This window comes from Lepus europaeus, chromosome 4 (genome assembly GCF_033115175.1).
Source record: "Lepus europaeus isolate LE1 chromosome 4, mLepTim1.pri, whole genome shotgun sequence".
NCBI lineage: Eukaryota > Metazoa > Chordata > Mammalia > Lagomorpha > Leporidae > Lepus > Lepus europaeus.
In genome coordinates, this window is record NC_084830.1 from 33,958,857 (window position 1) to 33,977,346 (window position 18,490).

General features: G+C 39.4%; 1 protein-coding gene across 1 annotated transcript in view; it reads right to left on the reverse strand.

Moving 5' to 3' along the window:
- Positions 1 to 625: 625 nt before the first annotated feature.
- The window catches only part of TRHR (thyrotropin releasing hormone receptor), a 40,940-nt gene continuing 23,075 nt past the window's right edge, over positions 626 to 18,490 (reverse strand). Inside the window, exon 2 of the mRNA XM_062189475.1 lies at positions 626 to 1,033. Coding sequence (XP_062045459.1) covers positions 626 to 1,033 — 408 coding nt within the window. The remainder of the gene's footprint in view (positions 1,034 to 18,490) is intronic.

Below are 18,490 nucleotides of genomic sequence, written 5' to 3' on the forward strand. Positions count from 1 at the left end.
TTACATTGAACTTGAATGATGACTATCTACTTTGTGAGATAAAAATCATCTCAGTATTTAATAAACATTATGACAATTTAAAAAATATAGTGGGTATGTTTGTCTGAATCTCATTTTTACTAAGCATATGATTTTTAAAAAACTTTTCTCTATTGTTCTTAGATATTCACATAATAGCTCTATACTTTGTTAAAACAAAATATTAAGTGCAAACATTTAAAACTATACATGGTCCCAAATTAAGAAGTATACTGGTAATTTCTGAAGCGGTTGGGAAATCATATTTGAGAATGTTACTATGCATAATGTGACTTGGTGTCTAGATTTTATGAAAATTTCCTAACTATAGAAAATGTGGTGAATTTCTCAAATTAACTGAAAAGAGCTACACTTTCAGTTTCCATGGTTTAGCTATTTCACAGATCTACTCCATATATATATATATATATATATATATATATATATGCTCTTTTTGTAAGAAGGAAAATCTGAATCATGTTCATGGGTTTAGGTATCTGGGGCTAAGACTTGTAAGAGCATTGGCAAAGTCCCATCTGCTCCTTCTTCACATATGAGTTTTCCCATTTCCTCTTTTGCTGATTTTGATTTCCTTCTAATTTATCAATCAACTTTCACTAAAGGTTGCTTCAGAAGCCAAGCAGGTGTCATCAAAAGACACTTTTGTGGCAGACAAATAAGTGTCAGTGACAGTGATATCCTCAAACTCTGTGCTGAAGTGGTCTGACTCCTTGACGACACTGTAATTTAGGGCCACGTTGTAGTTAGTGGGTTTCTCCATTGGCTTCTGGTTGCAGTTGCAGAGCTTTCTGAAGGCTGCACGGAATTTCTGGGACATGAGATTGTAAATCACTGGGTTGATGGCACTGTTGAGATAAATGCAAATTCTGCAAAAGAGCAAGAACCAATTTTCTTGGAAAGGGCTGGAGAGGAATGAGTTGACAACCACAAGAGTCCTGTAGGGCATCCATAAAAGGGCAAACAGAATTACAACGACTGCCAGCATCTTGGTGACCTATGAAGAAACAGAAAGAAATGCAGTACAAATACAAATCGAAACGAAACAAAATTACCCTCTCACCCCACTGCCAACCCTTTAGTTTTTATAACGGTCTGCAACAAGGCCTTAGCTAAAGATAATTTATCTGGGAAGTGATCCTAGGAAGCAGGATTAAAGATGTGGAAGAGAATGTAACAGAGGAGGAAAAGCCAAAGTAGGGGGTGCTGTGGAGATGGCTTTAGCTGTGAGGGACTGTACTCGAGTAAAGCACTGGAATAATCAGTTCAAAGGAAGAGAGGCTGGGGCATTTACCCACTGGCCACCCGTTCCCATTTGTGGAAGAGTGCCCTTAGGGATTTCAACTTGTACTTCCAGTATGGTCTATCCTGGGAACTCTTCGGTCATTAGTGAGGCCCTTGAAACACAGGAGAGGTGAGATAAATAGGGAACAATGGATGACTAAAGTGTAATGTTGGCTGCATGCAGGAACATCCACTACAGCTATGGCTGAAATCAGTTGGGGTAAGAGTAAAAGGACAGTACACCAAAACATCTTCAACAACATATGTCTAATCCCATCTTTCCTTAATTTACATGTGGCCCTAAGAATCTGTATTAACCTTTCTTATAGTTTATCTGTAAAATAGAGCCAATATTGCCCTCCTAACAAATGAGGTAATATAATAATGTGAAAAAACATAAAGCAGAAATGCAATGGTTGTTGACTCTATACTTTACGGCAGATGCTATTCTATGTATTTTGTAAGCCTTAAAATCCTCCAAAGCTGGCGTTATAGTTGCCAGTTTTCAGATTACAAAACTTGGGTACAGAGTCTGAAAAATACTTTGAGCAAATTATAGATTCTTTTTATTTATTTATTTTTATTTTTTTACTTTTATTTAATGAATATAAATTTCCAAAGTACAGCTTATGGATTACAATGGCTTCCCCCCCCCATAACTTCCCTCCCACCCACAACCCTCCCCTTTCCCGCTCCCTCTCCCCTTCCATTCACATCAAGATTCATTTTCAATTCTCTTTATATACAGAAGATCAGTTCAGTATATATTAAGTAAAGATTTCAACAGTTTGCCCCCACATAGCAACACAAAGTGAAAAATACTGTTGGAGTACTAGTTATAGCATTAAATAACAGTGTACAGCACATTAAAGACAGAGATCCTACATGATATTTTTTAAAAATTAATTTTCTATGCAATTTCTAATTTAACACCAGGTTTTTTCTTTTTCATTTTCAATTATCTTTATATACAGACGATCAATTTAGTATATACTAAGTAAAGATTTCATCAGTTTGCACCCACACAGAAACACAAAGTGAAAAATACTGTTTTAGTACTAGTTATAGCATCACTTCACACTAGACAACACATTAAGGACAGATCCCACATGAGATGTAAGTACACAGTGACTCCTGTTGTTGACTTAACAATTTGACACTCTTGTTTATGGCATCAGTAATGAAACCCGGTCATTTGCAACAAGATGGAGGAATCTGGAAAACATCATGCTGAGTGAATTAAGCCAGTCCCAAAGAGACAAATATCATTTGTTTTCCCTCATCGGTGACAACTAACTGAGCACCAAAGGAGAAACTTGTTGAAGTGAAATGGACACTATAAGAAACAATGACCTGATCAACTCTTGTCCTGACTGTTGATGTACAATATAATACTTCATCCTTTTCAGTATTTTTTGTAGTTGTTGTTGTTCTAGTACTAGTGGTTGAACTCTGTAATTAACACACAATTATTCTTAGGTGTTGAAATTTTAACTGAAAAGTGATCCCTGTTAAATATAAGAGTGGGGAAAAAGAGAGGGAGGAGATGTATAATTTGGGACATGCTCAATCGGACTTGCCCCAAATGGTGGAGTTAGAAATGTGCCAGGGGATTCCAATACAATCCCATCAAGGTGGCATGTACCAATGCCATCTCACTAGTCCAAGTGATCAATCTCAGTTCACAATTGATCACTCTGATAGGTCTAAGAGTCAAAGGGATCACACAAACAAGACAAGTGTCTGCTAATACTAACTGATAGAAACAAAAAGGGAGAGAACGATCCATCATGGGAAGCGGGATACACAGCAGACTCATAGAATGGCAGATGTCCTAAATAGCACTCTGGCCTCAGAATCAGCCCTTAAGGCATTTGGATCTGGCTGAAGAGCCCATGAGAGTATTGTAGGCATGGAAAGCCAAGACACCATGGAAAAGAAAAAAAGACCTAAATGAAAGATCTCTGCGAGTAAGATCCCAGTGGAAAGAACGGGGCCATCAAAGAAGGAGGTACCTTTCTCTGAAGGGAGGAGAGAACTTGCAGTTTGACTATGACCCTATTGGAATAAGATCAAAGTCGGCGAACCCTAAAGGCTTCCATAGCCTTGGCAACTCGTGACTAGAGCCTAGGGAGATTACTGACACAAATTATAGATTCTAATGGCTGGGATTGGAATCTGAATCATTCTGAATTCAAAGCTTTTGCTCTTCCCAAAACAGCTCTTTTTCAGGTTAAGGGGAGGTGCATGATAGAGCGACCAAATTCTAGAATTTTACCTACCTCACTAGAATTCTAGAATTTTACCTGGCCCTACTTTGTAATAAGAGCAATGTACAAGAGACAGGATGATAGATAGGATGATGTCAATACCCAAGATTGCCCAGGGACAAGATGATCAAAGGACATGATTTAGCAGATTTCATTTAATGATCTTAGTGGTCACTGAGATATTGGGGTTGGCTTAAAATTGCACATCAGTTTTGCCTTTACTCTGGTTTTAGGACCTTCATCAACTCATCCATTTATACAGGAAACTACACCTCATCATATTGCTTCACTTAGTAATAAAGTTATTGAGGACTAAAGTAAAATAATTATGTGACAGGACTTTGAAATGATAAAGCATTATAAACATATTATCCTTTGATTAATGACAACATAAAGAGATCATAATATTTTAACTAAATGATGGGGAGTGGTGGTCCTCATTGGTTGGGGATTAATCACTAATTGATTCTTCAAGAACCACATTTTATACTCTTGAAAATAAGTTTTCAGTTATCTTCAGCGTCTCACAGAGTTTGAGCGATTTCATCTTCCTTATCTCATTATAGATGTTCTGAACTTGACCACTACACAAAATAGAATGATGTGATTTCTCCTTCCCTATTTCTGTGAGCTGCCTGTCTCAATGAAACCCCCTATCCTCTTCTACCGCTCGAAGCCTCTGTCTTCTTCTGGCATCAAGGGGAATAATTCCAGCCTAAGGAAGGGCTTTTAAAAGTTATTCAGTATAGAAATAAAGATTCCACATCTAGAGACCTACTCCATAATTAGTATCTAATGTAAACTCAATTCCCACCCTCCACTTCAACCTGGAAACACAGGAATCATGGTTTCCTGCCTTTGTTCCTCAGCACTCTGAGTCTTCTGACCCCAGGGTTCTGTCTTGCCTTTGACCATACCTCTTGCACTCAGCTAGGAACTCTCCATCAGTCCTGCATTGTGGGGGTAATGCTACCTGATGTTTTCTTTCTAGATCTACAGTTATTGCTTCTCTCCTTCCTTTGTTCTCCAAGCGTTATTTGCCTCAAGACTTCTCATCTACGGGCACACATAGTCTTGATATTTATGTTTTAAACTGTACCTATTCTTGCTGCTTTCCTGCATCAGCACTGATGAGCTATCTTCCTTCTCTCATGGTGCTGTGCTTCCTCTCCCAGGTCACTTCCTGCTTCCTTCAAGCTCTCTCCTCTAAGAACATGCCCCAGCCTCCCCTATCTGACTGCACTCATGGTTCTTTGGGCTTCTCTTCTACCTCAGTGTCTGCAGGACACTAACACTCTATATTTTACCACTGGGTTAGAGAAGTTGTTTAATAAGGGCCTATGATTTCACATTGATTCACATAACACCAGGTAAGACATTCTAGTGATTCTGACTCCTCTAGAGATAGAGAGGCTCTACTCAGCCAAAGCGTTAACTGAAACCTGATTTTTAAAAGATTATTAAGTAAACATTTTATTTGGCCCTAGGAAAGTAAAAACGCACTTCAATGGTAAATATTCTGAGTTTTAGAAGGAGCCATAGCGATTATTGCTCTCATTGTCATCATCATCATAGTCGACATCATCACTCACATCCCTGTCTTTCTCCCCTCTGTCTGATATCAGGTCACAGTTTCACACTTGCCAACATCCTCCCAACCACTGCATGGACTAAACATCTTTTACAGTGAAATCCCTGGCTTTATTTTCCATTAGCTTGGAACCATAGCAGTTAGTCTTTGCTGATGGCTCCCCCTAATCTAACAAGTGCTATAAAACAATTTGTTTATGGTAGCTCCATGAATATTAGTATTAATTTCATTTTGCATATGAAGAAATTGAGATTTAGAGCATCTATGTGACTTATTAAGCACACATGTGTAGCAAATAACAGCTGTGATTCAAACTCAAGTCTGCTTGAATCAAAGTCCATGTTCTTTACTTCATACTTTACCCTCTTTATGAATGTTGGTTTGTTTACAATGGTGAAGTTTTTACTCTGTTATCTACTTTATGGTTACCAAAACATTAAATGTCTTCTAAATATAAACCACACTTATTGCTGCAAAATTTCAGAAGAATGGTTGAATTTCACCCACTTTTATATTTTTCTTTACAATCATTAGGTGAAAAACCTTGAATCTACATTTAACTTTTACCTACCTCTTTTCACTTAATGTCAGAGAGGAAGCAACTTTCATTGTTTTAAAGAAGATCAACTTGTTTCAAGTTTAGTAGTTTCTCATGTGCTTCCATAGTCACTTATGTACACACTGACATCATTCTCAAACACTTCAGGACAATCAACTATACTTGTGTTCATATCTCCAATAAATTATCAGTTTATTCAAGGCAGGGATAAACTTATTAACTTGGTATAATATATGACTTAAACCAATTTTTAGACAGGGTTGAATAAATTTGGACGTGGAAAGAATTATTTTGAAATATATAACCATGATTCTTTTCTAGGTGTTATTATTCAAGTATACTGTAAGAGGATTTTTTAAACATTTTGTTTTTTAATATTTAAAGAAATCCCTCTTAAGTAGAGGTTAATAGTAAAATGAACCCCAAATACATTTCAGCTTTTTGTTTAATGTGTATTCAAAAATTTTAGGGAGGTGTAAACTGAAACAAATATGATGATGTTTCTACAATTGACTAAAAGGAAAGGACGTCTTCAGTGCAATAACAGACAACACATAATTATTGCATATTAACTATAAATACTTTGGTTGAGCTTAGTCACTTTCAAAAACGTTCACACATTTTTACTATAGCTGACACTTGGGTTTTTAAAAGCTTTTACTTACTATAGAAACAAACTCAATATAGGAATGAAGTTTCCTGAGATTGTCTTTGATACCCAATTAATTTCACTGCAGTTACTGATATTTTAGTCCTTATGCTGAATAAAGTGACAAAAATGCATATTTGAAAAATATCTTTGGTCCACTGTTTTCAACACAGGCATTTTAGCCAGGATACTACATGCGGCATGTAGTGATGCGGAGGATTGCTTCTATACAGCACCTTCTGCCCCAGGACATAAAGGACTGGAGAAACAGCATGACACAATCTTCAAGGAAAATGATGTTATAATGTATTTTTGATTGGGAAGGAACTTTTTCATTACTTCTGTGTTGTTCATCTACACCCCTACTGTGTTTCAATGTGCTGGCTCTTGAAGGCTAGATGATTCAGAGAGACCTTGCGAATGCCTTCCTGAACATTAGCTCTGATGGACAGTTATGATACAATTTGACAAATTCTAGGACTGAGGAATGTTTCGGTTCTACTAGAGCACCTGCTCAGAACTTTGGGTTGGAGATTGGTTAGTGAGGGCTTTTTGGCCCAAGCGGAAAGTTCAGGGTAAAGAGAGGTGGGAGGTGTTCCTGTAGAAATATGGGTTTGTGACTATCTGGAAGCATGAGAGTTGGGACTAGAAGTGACTGAGTATGCAAGTGTCAATTGCAGACATGTAAAGAAGTGGAGACATTTCTCTTCCTTGTACGCCTGTGGGAACCATTACTAACAGCAATTATTTTTATACAGTAAGATGGTCATCCTCCATAAACTGCCTGGCTTCCACTTCTAGGACACAAAGAGAGACACAGCTGTCAAAGACCGTCCAGCTGCAGGGTGGGGTGTTTAGTTTTGAAAATGTCAGCTCTGGGGAGCTGTTTTGATCAAGGTGGAAGCAGACAGTCATTTCTGCAGCATGTATTAAAGGAAACGAAGGAAGGAAGTTGTAACAATCTATTGATTAAAACCTAGTATTTAATTACAGAGATTTTCAGTAGAGATAACTGAGAAAGGCAGGGTGGGAACAGAGGATTGTAAACTGGACGGCCTCTGGCTATACAAGGTTAACATGAGTATCTACTCAGAATGTGTGCCAACTCTTTTAGTTTTATCTTTACTCTGTATCTTACCCTAACAATTATCTCTAATAATTTTCAAATATTAAGTAATATTCTTGAGTACTTTAAAAATATTTATTTATTTGAAAGGCAGAGTAACACAGGAAGAGGAAGAGACAGAGAGAGATCCTCCATCTGCTGGTTCACTCCCTAGATGGTCGCAATGGCCAGGGCTGAGCCAGGCTGAAGACAGGAGCCAGGAGCTTCATTTAGATCTTTCTTTTGCTGTTTTCTCGGGTGCATTAGCAGAGAGCTGGATCAGAAGTAGAGCAGCCTTGGCAGAAACTGTTGTCCATATGGGATGCCAGAGTCACAGATGGAGGCTTTCCCTGCTATGGCACAATATTGGCCCCCAATATTCTTGAATAGTTTGTAAGATTGGAGTATCAACTGGAAATTTTGCTATCAAACACTGTTACATTTACCCTTCACCATATTTAAATATGTGAGATAATGGCATATGGTTCTAAGAAGAGAGTTTGGATTTAGTCCTCCCCAATGTACCCTTTTATCATTTTTATATATTAAGATTCTATTAAAAGATTTATTTTTAGTTTTTTATGTGAATTAGATTTTATGGAAATTTTTAAATGTGAATTAGATTGCTATCTCATTGGTAAAATTCAGATTATGGTTTCTTGGGTAGGCACAAGTTCAGCTCTGCATATGTGTGTTGCATGGATAAACAGGCTAATTGGGTTCTGTTTTCTATCCAGCTAAGGAATCTTGTATTACTAACTACTATCACTGTTAGGGATACTATTACTACAAGTTCTGGAATTGGTAATTCACATGTGTGTTTAGAACAAGTATTAGATCGACTAAAGAGTTGAAAAGATAATGCAAAGTGTTTCCACATTCTCCCTATCAATACATCCATCTCATTTAACCCCTTATTTTAATTACACGTTTTTCACAATTAATGAATCAATGTTGATAATTTTTACATAGAGTTAGTTAATTCTATTAGCTTTTTAAATTTTTTTCTCCTAATGTCCTTCCATTTCAAGATCTCATCCAGGATAGAATATTATATTTAGTTATAATGTCTCCTTAGCTTCCTCAGGACTGGGACAATTTCTCTTACTTGACTTGTTCTTTATGGTCTTGGCAGTTGTGAGGAGTATATTAGGTGTTTTATAGAATATATCATGTGTGGCTGATGTTTTCCCCATTATTAGACTGAGGAAGGCCACAGAAGTGCCTTTTTCAACATAACACACCAAGGATGCTTGCTCTCCACTTGACTTATGACTGATAATTTTGACCTTGTATATTGCTTTATTGAGATCTAACCAAATTCAGAACCCACACTGTACAACTCAAAGGATTTTAGTGTATTCACAGAGTTGTGTAATCATCACCCTAATCTAATTCTAGATCATCTGTATTATCTCAAGAAGAAACCCATTAACCATAAGCAGTCACTTTCTACTTTCTCTCCCTCCCTCGCCACCCCACTCTAGGTAATCATTAATTTACTTATGTCTCTAGAGAGAGAAACATTTCATGTAAAAAAAAAATTGCACAGACTTTTGTGTATGATTCACTTCCTTCACTACTACAATGATAGGGTCACCATATTGTAGCATGTATAGGTACTTCATTTCTTTGGGGCTGTTGTGGTGTAGTGGGAAAAGCTGCCACCCATGATGCCATCATCCCTTATGTGCACCTGTTCAAGTCTCAGCTGCTTTACTTCCAATCCAGTTCCTCATTAATGTGCCTGAGGAAAGCAGCTGAAGATGGCCCAAGTACTCGAGCCCCTGCACCCATGTGGGAGACTGGGAAGAAGTTCCTGGCTCCTGATTTCTGACCAGCCCAGCTCCAGCGCTGTGGCTCACTTGGTTAATCCTCCACCTGTGGTGCCGGCCCCCCATATGGGCACCGGGTTCTAGTCCTGGTTGCTCCTCTTCCAGTCTAGCTCTCTGCTGTGGCCTGGGAAGGCAGTGGAGAATGGGCCAAGTGCTTGCGCCCTGCACCCGCATGGGAGACCAGGAGGAATCACCTGGCTCCTGGCTTTGGACCAGGAGAGTGTGTCGGCCGTTGTGGTAGTGGCCATTTGGGAGGTGAACCAATGGAAGGAAGATCTTTCCCTCTGTCTCTCTCTCACTGTCTAACTGTCTAATAATAATAATAAAAGATCTCTCTCTCTTTCAAGTCTGCCCTTCAAATAAATAAATCTTTATAAAGAGGTACTTCATTTCTTATTATTGTTAATATTTCATTGTATTCATATTTCTAATTTTAATTTACCCTTTAGTTTCCTCTTTTTGCCTATAATGAATAATATAGTTATAAACACTATGTACAAGTTTTATGGGGGTGTAAGTTTTAATTTTTCTTGGCTATGTATCTAGAAATGAAATCTCTGGTTTTTAATATTACCTTTTAAGTAACTGAGTATTCAAGAATATTAGCTACTCAGTACTTGAAATAATTAATAGAGATAGTTTTTATTATGATGGATAGTAAAAAGTACTAACTGATTCTTATGGAGATACTAGGGCTCTGGAAAGATACATTTGGGACACACTCTCACATTGCTCTTGGAACCTGGAGAATGACAAGGAAATGGGAATTTTGGGTGAAAATATTATTACCTTATACTAATAAAAGCTTTCATTTGTCAAGAAAACCTGGTAGGAATATGTTCAAGAGAGAATTGGAGAAGTGGAGACAGTCATTGTAAACATATCTTTTGAGAATTTTGCTGGAAAAGGGAGGAGAGAACCAAATGACTTGCCAGAGAGGGGTGAAGAGCCTATATTTCATTTATATTTTTCAAAGATGGAAGATGATACAGAACCTTTGCTTAGGAGATGATTTTACACACAGTAAAGGTTATGATACGAGAGAGAAGAGGAGGATGATGGGAGAAACTGTGCTCTAGAACAGGGAATCTTACCCAACATGCAAGAGATGAAACTGTCTTCTTCTCAAACCCAAGCACAAAATTACTTTGTCAGTGTCTGTCCCTTTGTTCTAAGGCACATTTAACAGATCAAGACGCTGCATGAGAAAATGAAACCTATCTCATTGGTCTCCTGAAACCTAATGGCGTTTTGATAGCAGTTAATTCACTTAGATCTTTGGAATTAATATAATTGCTTCATCATCACTAAACTGTTGCGTGGGACAGTTGTTTGGTCCAGCGATTAAGATGCTGATTTTGATGCCTGTAACTCACACCAGAATACTTGGGTTTGATACCTGGTTCTGGTTCCTGACTCCTGCTTCTTGCTAATGTGGTCCTGGTCAGCAGTGGTGATGGAATAAGTAATTAGGTCCCTGCCACCCATGTAGGAGACCTGGGCTGATGGCCCAGTTTCAGTCCTGACCCAGCCTGGGCCATTGTAGCATTTAGGGCATGAACCAACAGACGGGAGCTCTGTCTGTCTATATGTATGCCTCCCTGGGTCTCAAAATAAATAAATAATAAAAGTAAACCATGTTGTGCTTATATTCCTCTGAGTTTTGTAGGCTAAGTATTATAATTTCTATTTCATTGATGAGGAAATAAAAACCAGCTGAGAGGCAGAGAAATAGATTATATGACATACATAAAAGCGACAAAGCTAGTTATTGAACTGAAGATTTTTGACTCTAGTCTTCTATCAAAAGATAATCACAAAGATCACATATAGTGATGTAAAAACTTCTAATTGCTATAAATATTGCTTGTGATCTATTTGGGAGGTATAGTATCGTTAATAGGCATCCTTGGTAGCACTGGGATCAGTTGTGATTTTTTGCCCTATATTGGAGTGCTATATTTAGAAAGTACTGATGAGGGAGAAGAAAATTGTCATAATAAGGCAGATGGGAATCCTTCACACCAATCTTTTTCAACAAGAAAGTTGAAAATATAAAAATAACCAAATAAAATAATGCTACCTCTCTTTCTTGGGCCACAGCCCAATTAATAGAATGTCATTCACTAAGTGATATCGGACAAGACCCCCTAAAATTCACACTAAAATGTGGCCCCTTAAAGTTCCATAGAAATACTAGACAGGGTGCCACATGTACTACCAGAATTTGGGGTGCCATACGATTTCACCACGGGCTTATTATTAAATCCCCGATATTAATAAGCCCAAGAGGGTCCTTGCCTAATATTTAGAGAAGAATTCTAAATACCGGCACAGATAAACAAGGCAGCATGGTACGTTTTAAGCTTTTATTTAGCAAGAAAGGTGCATAGGAGAGTAAGAGCTTTATTTAGGAGAGAGAAGTGAATGGGGGGTTCATACCGAGCACCAGGAACCAGCCACGTAGATGAGCATTTAGGCCAGGAAGCCTAGAGCACATGGCCCGAAGGCCATGCGCCCTGGAGGCGTGGGGCTACAGCAAGCCCCATTCCTAGCAAGAGGCCAGGGAAAAAGAGCAGGCTGGGCACACTGTGCCCCAGGCTTTTAACCCACTCCAAAGGGGAGTGGTCAATTAACCTGATTGGCTGGTGGGCACCCCGGTACGGCCAGGTAGGGGAATAAGGCCACACAAGGGCGTGGCCAAGGCATCAGGTAGGAGCATGAGGTCACACAGGGGTGTGGTCTTCCAGTTCACAAATCCGATCAACTCCAACCTGTATGCCTGCCTACTTCATAAGTTCTGGTTACATAGAATCTGGAGATACTTTGATTAGTTGTCAAAAATCAACTTGTTAGTCAACCTAGAAAGCTACATGCTCTGATTCAAACCTCAGTTCCCTAGGAGATTTAGTTGAAATTCTTTTACTATTTCAGAAGATTTGAATATTGATTCTATATATAATTCAAGAAGAGTTCTGTACATGGTCATGTAGCATGGTCTTGCTGTTTCCTGGATACTTTCCCTTTGGAGATAAAGACTGAGGCATAGTCCTTTGGTATGTTAACGAGTGACAAAGTGTAGTAGATACAAAGGAAGAAAATGGGATTGGTATCTGGCATATTGGTTTGACAATCCATCTCTGCCTTTGGGGACACTGGGCAGGCCATATAATGACTTATGTCTAAAGCTCACCTAAATTCCAGGGCAATCTTTAATACAGAAGTTTTGTTAGTACTAAAAATTCAAAGGCATAAAATAAGAGGGGACAAACATATTATTAAACTTATATTTGAATGAGAGATTTTCAAGGACATCCTAGTAGGTAACTTTATTATGTGAATAGACTTTTTATCAATTTTGAATCCCCCACTGTATAATGCAGAAACTCTTTTAACTTTATGAACAAAATAAGTCAACAACAAACTTTGGCTGCATCTCTGTGACACAAAACCTAATCCTGACACATAGTAAGTGCTCAATGCATTGCTGAATTATTATGGCATATATGCTTATTTTTCACAAGTGTTAAGATGTATTTGTGGAGTTTTGTGTGAGTCTAGGGTTTTTTAAAATCAGAGCAGAGTGCTCCTGTTCTTGTACTTTTTCTGGCTAGAATTGGTCAATGAATACAAAGCAGTTAGTCTTTAATATTCTAATGCCATTCTTTGTAAGGTAACAATACATTCTGTGTTTGGACTCTGTCCCTGTTCTGCATTTCTGCATATTAACACAGTGTTCTTTAAATGAGAATATTTTGCTTTCAGATGGCTCTCAGCAAAGTGATCAATGACCTTTTGCATTTTGTTCCATTAATTGAGCCAGTTGAAGGATAAATTTGACTTGGTAATTAAATAAATCAAATTTAGCCAAGCTTTTGCACTAACTGGGGGCTCTGGGAATTTCTTACAAATTGTTCTGCTTTGTTTCGACTTATGTATGAACAGTTAGTTTTTAAATACAGTTATAATCAATATAGGATGCTTCCTATCATGGAGCGAGATCACTAGTGGGATTTAAAAGTTGAATGATGGGTATACCTAGAAAAGGGCTTGGAATCAACTCAAAGTCAGTTAAAGTATAATACAAGTGATTAAAACCTAAGTGGTGATTTGTGGTACAGAGCGCACAAACCAATGTACTCTGCACTGTACATTACTTATGGATACCTGTTTTATCAAATCTTATTTTTTATTTTACTTTGTTTGAGAGGCAGAGAAGAGAGAGAGGAAAAGAGAGCACACATTCCCACCAAATTTTTCTCCCCAAATGCCTGTGGCAGCTATGGCTGGGCTGAAGACAAAGCCCAGAGGTGGAAATTCAGTCGGGGTCTTCCATATGGATGGCAGGAACATAACAACTTGAACCATCATCTGCTGCCTACCAGGGTGAGCATTAGCTGGAAGCTGGAATCAGGAATGGAGCCAGGACTCAAACCAAGGCACTCTGATGATATAAGATGCAAGCATCCCACCTGGTGATTTAACCTCTAGGCTAAAAGCCTGCCCTCCTTATAGGTTTGATGACAACAAGATATTCAAGGATGCTAATGCATGGGATTTTGATCTTGTCGGTATTTCATTCAGAATAGCCTTTCTGGCAAAAACTGTAGAGTATTTTCTGTGCTGGACTTTAATTAAAAACATCCATGAAAAAATTAGTAGAAATCCACAAAAGTAACTTTGGTTGCATCTGGTAGTGCTTGGGGAAGGGAAAGTGAGGCTTATGGTGGGGGGAAATAGTGACATAGGGTTTTTTTAAAGTGCACATTTATAGGTCTTGTAACATGTGAAATAAAATTATTTTTTTCTCCCCAATTCTAGGGAAGGAAGCTAGGTGGAACTCAGGGAAGAGTGAGAGAGACATTTGGGGAACAGGATACTGGCCTCTATGTAGTAAGGTCATCATCGGGTACTGGGAGGACACCAGAGCACAGATGTGTGCTGGCATTACAGGTTGGCGCTGCTATTCAGAATAGGATGTAAGCCTTCCTCTGTGAGTCCTTTAGTATTCTAGGAAAATAACTGAGCCTTGTCAAATGAGAGTGTGGTGGCAATTACTGCAGTCTGACATGGGATGGACCCTGGAAGCCATGTACTTTCTTTCAAAAGCGAGGTTAGAGGGGTCTGCACTATAGTGTAGTGGCCTAAGCCTCCACCTGTAGTGCCAGAATCCCATGTGGGTGCCAGTTCATGTCAAGGCTGCTCCTCTTCTGATCTAGCTCTCTGCTATGACCTGAGAAAGCAGTAGCGGATGGCCCAGGTACTTGGGCCCCTATCCCCCGTGTGGAAGACCTGGAAGAAGCTCCTGGCTCCTGGCTTCAGATCGGCCCAGCTCCAGCCATTGTGGCCATCTGGGGAGTAAACCAGCAGATAGAAGACCTTTCTCATTGTCTCTTCTTCTCTGTAACTCTACGTGTCAAATAAATGAATGAATCTTAAAAAAAAAAAAAAAAAGTAAACAGAGAAAGACATGAATGCATCAAGAGTGAAAAAAGGAGAAAAGTGATTAGATTTTGAGCTGTCCTGCTTAGTGGAACTGGAGTTCAACGCTAAGTTATACCAAAATTTCTTAGTGTTGGAGAGGCCTTGAGTGACTTTAAGTCTATGTTAGATGAGGACTGTGCAGTATTTTCTTAATGTGCTTCAATTTAGAATAGGGAAAATGGAATGCAAATTGAAGGTAGGCTAATCTAGTGATAGGAATTAGCAGATAAACGGGAGGAAGAGAATGGAGACATATGAAGTACCTGCTATGTACCAGGCAGTGTGCTAGGTATTATCTCCACAACAGTCCTACTTTCATCTGCATTTCACAGACAGCAAGATTCCTGTTGGAAAACTCACGAGTCTATTGCTGAAAGGCACACCAAAGTCATCTTTTCTCTTTACTATAATATCATGAATTTGGGGAAGAAACATTTTTCCAAATTTGCAAAAACCAAAACTAAACAAATTGTAGACTTAAAAGTTGGAATTGGTGGAGGCTGTATGTTGGAGAAGAGAAGGGAAAATGCAAAACCAATTCTTGTTTGTACTCGGGTTTTTTACCTACAGCATCTAACAAAGGTATTGCTATGTGCATTGTGACACCGAGTCTTGATGGGATATATTTTTAAATGCTTTTGATTTCAGGGTTCTTCTGAGAGTGGAGAACAGCTGTGTGCTAGATAAGATTTGTAGCAGGGTACTGGCACTGTGGCATAGCAGGTAAAGCTGCAGCTTGCAGTGCTGGCATCCCACATGGGCACTGGTTGAGACCTGGCTGCTCCATTTCCAATCTGGCTCTCTGCTTTGGCTTGGGAAATCAGTGGAAGATGGCTCAAATTCTTGGGCCCCTGAACCCCCATGGGAAGACCTGGAGGAAGCGCCTGGCTCCTGGCTTCAGATGGGTGCCGCTCCAGCGTTATGACCAATTGGGGCGTGAACCATTGGATGGAAGATCTTTCTCTCTCTCTGCCTCTCCTTTTCTCTCTGTGTAACTCTTTCAAATAAATAAATAAATCTTATAATAAAAAAAGATTTGTAGCAAGACTTGAATATTATATGTAAAACTTTCCATAAAACTAGCAACTATTGTAGTGTGGCATTTCAGTATTGATTATGGAGTTCTTTAATTGTGCAGGATGAAAGACTGGCATCTCTCCTGCTGAGTCGATGGTTTCTTGTTCACAGGAGGCAGATATTCGGAAACACACTGAGAAAGGAAAATCTCAGCTGGTAGGATTGGGATTCAAATTATAATAACATCTGAATTTAGAAGATAAAAATGTGATTTTGAATTCTTTCATGAGCCATGCTGGAACAATGTTACTGTTCCTCTGCTGTGGTTTAAGTTTGCCATTCAGACTTTTCTAAGTGTTTTCTCTTCAAGGTAAATTACTAGTCCATAGCTAAGCATAAGGTAACTCTGCCCTATTTCTTCTGTTTTCCTACCTTTGCTCTCTAGTATGGTTACTGCTCCTGGTCAATTTCCTGTTTGGAACCAAGTTTTAGAAATTCTTAAATGATGTACATTGGCTGGCTCTGTAGTGGAGATCCAGCAGTAAGCTATAACACTCCTCTGACAATATTGATTCTTTCTCAGGAAGGTATTTCCTAACCTCCTCTCTCCCCCATGATTCTCTGGATATCCAGCCTGGAAAGAGTGACAATTGTAGACCCAGCTACAGAAAAGCGATACCTCTGTGTCGGCATTGTGGTGTAGAAGGTTAAGCCTCTGCCTGAGTGTTGGTATCCCATTTGGTCACCAGTTTGCATCCTGGCTGCTCTACTTCCAATACAGCTCCCTGCTAATGAACTGGGAAAAGCAGTGGAAGATGGCCCAAGTCCTTGGGCCCATGAACCCACATGGGATACCCAGAAGTTCCTGGCTCCTGGCTTTTGGATCAGGCCAGTTCTCACCGTTGTGGCAATTTGAGCCAGTGAATTGAAGACCTCTCTCTTTATCTTTACCTCTCCTGTCTATAACTCTGCCTCTCAAATAAAGAACATAAATCTCTAAAAATAAAAAAAGTGATACCTCAGCTGCTTACCCAAAGCCTACTTGAAAATCAAAGAGGATACTTTAACATGTGAAATATGAATTATGGAGAGAAAAAAGGTGATGGTACTCTCTGAGCTGCATCGAGCTGTCTCACTTCTCAAAGTCTTGAACAAAGTCCCTCATCAACAGGCTGAGAGCATTTGGGAGGCATCCAACTCCCACAGTACATGTGTCTTTTTCTAGAGTAGGTCCTGCTTGAACCTGTCTGGAGTTAACAAAGTTAATTTTCCAGCCGTCCTTAGACAATTCAGAGACAACACAAGTGGAGGTGACATCTTTCTTTCCTTTAGCAAACCATAAATTCTGCTTAGCTTTGAGTTTTAACTAAACATGGATCTCGAAAGATGCTATTTTTATATCTCAAAGCTTTCTGATGACTACATTTAAAATGTGTAAATACGTGCAAGAAGATTGAAAGAAGACATGAAATCCATTGTAACGTGTACTATATTAATACAAAGGGCTATTATACTCATCTTTTTATATTAAAAACTACTTGAAAGGCAGAGAGAGAGAGAAAAAGAGAAATAGACAGAGACAGAGATCCCCCAATCACTGGTTCACTCCCTAAATACCTGCAATAACAGTCCAGACCAAAGTGAGGAACCAGGAACTCAATACAGGTCCCCCACATGAGTGACAGTGATCCAATGACTGGAGCCATCGCCTGCTGTGTCTTAGGTTTCAAATTAGCAGGTAGCTGGAATCAAGATTGAAGCAGGGACTCAAATCTTGGTTCTTCTATATGGGATGCAGGTGTCTCAAGTGGTGTCTGAACTTCTATATCAAATGCCTACCCTGGAAGGGGAGGGGAGTGCCATATTCTTTATACTGTCTTGAAATCTACATTCTTGGTAATGGGTGCCAACTTCCTCCCTGTGTCCACCTTGCAAACTGAATGAAGTTTTTCTGTATTTGTCTGCTTCTCACCTGTTTGTTCAGAACATCATTTGAGTCCACAAGGTACTTGAGGCACAGGGTGTGCTGGCTCTGGCTATAAGGTCCAAGCTTCAACACAGATGAATACATCAGTGTCTTTTGGATGGTCTAGGTTGCTTTGTAGTGCAAATGGGGTGTTAGGGGCCAGTGTTGTGGCGTAGTGGGTTGAGCTGTTACCAGCAATGCCAGAATTCCATGTGGTAACCAGTTTGAGTACCAGCTGCTCCACTTATGATCCAGCTCTCTGTTCAGGCACTGGAAGATGGCCAGAGGCCCTAGGCCGCTGCATCGACATGGGAGAGCTGGATGAAGCTCCTGGCTTTGGCTCTTGCGGCCATTTGGGGAATAAACCATTGGATGGAAGTTCTCTCTCTCTCTCCTTTTTAAAGATTTATTTATTTATTTAAAAGTCAGAGTTACACAGAGAGAGGAGAGGCAGAGAGAGAGAGAGAGAGAGAGAGATCCTCCATCCGATGGTTCACTCCCTATTCAGCTGCAATGACTGGAGCTGCGCTGATCCGAAGCCAGGAGCCAGGAGCCTCCTCTGTGTCTCCCATGCAGGTGCAGGGGCTCAAGGACTTGGGCCATCTTCCACTGCTCTCCAAGGCCATAGCAGAAAGCTGGATCAGAAGTGGAGCAGCCGGGTCTTGAACCAGTGCCCACATAGGATGCTGGCGCT